We start from the raw sequence: 2,212 nt of genomic DNA, 5'->3' as shown, positions 1-2,212 counted from the left end.
CCCCCCCCCCGGAAATTGCCGCCCGGGGCAAATGCCTAGTTTGCCTTGCAGTAGATACACCCCTGATTGTAGGTACAACTAAAAAGGCATCTTGAAAGAAGTTCAGTATAAATGTGCCAATGTGCATTGCTACAATGGCTTTCTGGGGTTTAATGGTTTTCAAGGTCTAATGCACATTACATAACTGAATTATTTGTTTGTGCATTGATGTAGTTAAAAGGATCGGTAGCTCACAATTATAAAGTATAAGTGTTGCCAAATATTTCAATTCCATATTTCCCAAATTTTATTTTGGTTTCCAGTTGTAAAAGGAAGTACATGTTGCATGAAAATGGCTAAGAATATTGCAAGGAGGAGTTAGAGTATTTTTAAGTAGATGTTAGGGATCATCTGGAAAATGCTTGTATATACTAGACAAGTAATTTTAATTGTGGCTCTGCTTTTAGATGTCCTACCTGAGGAAATGACTTGCCACATAAGAATTCCTATGAAAAGTATTAAAGTAGAATACCTGCTTTTGTAGCTGTGACATTTTCTCCAGTTTCCTAATTTCAAGTGATTTGTTTGATGTTGATAGTTTGAGTTTATACAGCTTTGATTATAATTTGTTACACTGTAATATGAAAAAGTAATTTGTATATTTACACTCTACTGTGAGAACCTGAGAAAATACAACTTCTAAAGTTGTGGGCGGCAGTACTAAATATTGATCACTGCTTATACTTGTTTGCAGCTGTGACAGCTGATGAGCTCTCCCAAGCCATTATAGAAGGTGAAGAGTTTATAGCTCCTCCAACTGTAACTTCCAGCACAGAAACTGGCCACTCGGGACCACCAACAGAACAGAATGGGGGTGAAGTTACAACAGAATCTGAAAATGACTTGCTAAATTTCAGCATGGAAGAAACAAAGTAAGTCTTAAATGTAATGACAGTACTAACATGATAGTTGTTAATTTAAATATTTTCATGCATACAGTGCATTGACAAAGAACCCTGAGCAGCATGTTTATTTGCTCCCTGGTGAAGTCACAGGTACATTTGGTATAGTCTCCTGTTCAGGTGGAGGGGCACATGAACCCCCAGCTGTCCCAGATTACTGCTATATATCCTAAATAATATACCGATTGCAATTTTTATACATTTGCAGTAAGACTTGAAACTAGTATAAATTGACAAACAAAAAACACTTTTTTAATATTTTCTTTTTTTTTACATCATACTTAGAGGTTTCTTTTTATCAGCACAACAACAGACTGCATAAATGCTGTTTCCCCCTTTTTTCCCTGTTTTATTTACAGTGAGAATCACTAAACATATTTTCCTTCCACTTTATACGCTTCTCAATACATTGTATAAGTTGTAAAAGGTCTAATTTCGAGAAATGTATCATTAGGCTTTAACGGGTAAAACAAAAAAAATGATTTGCTGGGGCAATGCAAAGGCCCAAGCATTAATGATAGTAGATCCCTTACCAACAATGTATAGTCGGTAGCCTCTGTAGGAAAATGTAGTTGGGGTTTTCTTTCTTGTCTGCTAGGCTTATTCTATAAAAGATTTAAAAAAAACACAAGAGCACCACAACCCAGCTCAATAAATGGGGGATATAGGAAATAATGACAGAAACTTATATTGCACTTATGGTGTGGATGCTCAATACAACATGTTGTCTGTGAGGATGGCTTTGTCGTTGTCCAGGGCTAGAATTACATGTTCAGTGGAAAAGGGCAGCTTATCTGACAATAAGACACACAAGACGACCAGCACAATGATCGTATGAAACTGTGACAGTATTGGAATGGGAATAAGAGAGGAAATGCACTCACGCTGGTATATCTTGGGAGGTGAGCCCATCAACCCTGCAGAGGGGATCGTCTGTAATCCCATGGAGAGCTGTACCTCCAGGTGGTGTCAGCAGAGTATGGTGGTGGTGGTGGTAAGCTTGTGGATATGTGAGCAGAAGCCCAGCCAAAACAGAAAAATGGTGACCACCACTCCAGGTTTTAATAAAAAATGTAATCCTTTCATTCATGCAGGTCATATCGCCATGCGAGGCAACTTTTGGAACCTGTCCGGTCCCTTCATCAGGCAAACAAAAGTGACTTTGTTTGCCTGATGAAGGGCTCCGACAGGTTCCGAAACGTTGCCACGCATGGTGATATGACCTGCATCAATGAATAAAATGTATTTTGTTTTGAAGCACACCTGGAGCC

General features: G+C 38.6%; 1 protein-coding gene across 1 annotated transcript in view; it reads left to right on the top strand.

Annotated features, from left to right (window-relative positions):
- The window catches only part of CUNH21orf2 (chromosome unknown C21orf2 homolog), a 37,948-nt gene that overhangs the window by 27,771 nt on the left and 7,965 nt on the right, over positions 1 to 2,212 (top strand). Inside the window, exon 5 of the mRNA XM_018569212.1 lies at positions 734 to 911. Within this exon, the coding sequence (XP_018424714.1) occupies positions 734 to 911 (178 nt within the window). The remainder of the gene's footprint in view (positions 1 to 733; positions 912 to 2,212) is intronic.

The sequence above is a fragment of the Nanorana parkeri genome, unplaced genomic scaffold (assembly GCF_000935625.1).
Source record: "Nanorana parkeri isolate BGI_ZX_2015 unplaced genomic scaffold, ASM93562v1 scaffold1304, whole genome shotgun sequence".
Lineage (NCBI taxonomy): Eukaryota > Metazoa > Chordata > Amphibia > Anura > Dicroglossidae > Nanorana > Nanorana parkeri.
Note: the sequence above shows the minus strand (reverse complement) of the source record. Positions and strands in the feature narration are given on the sequence as shown.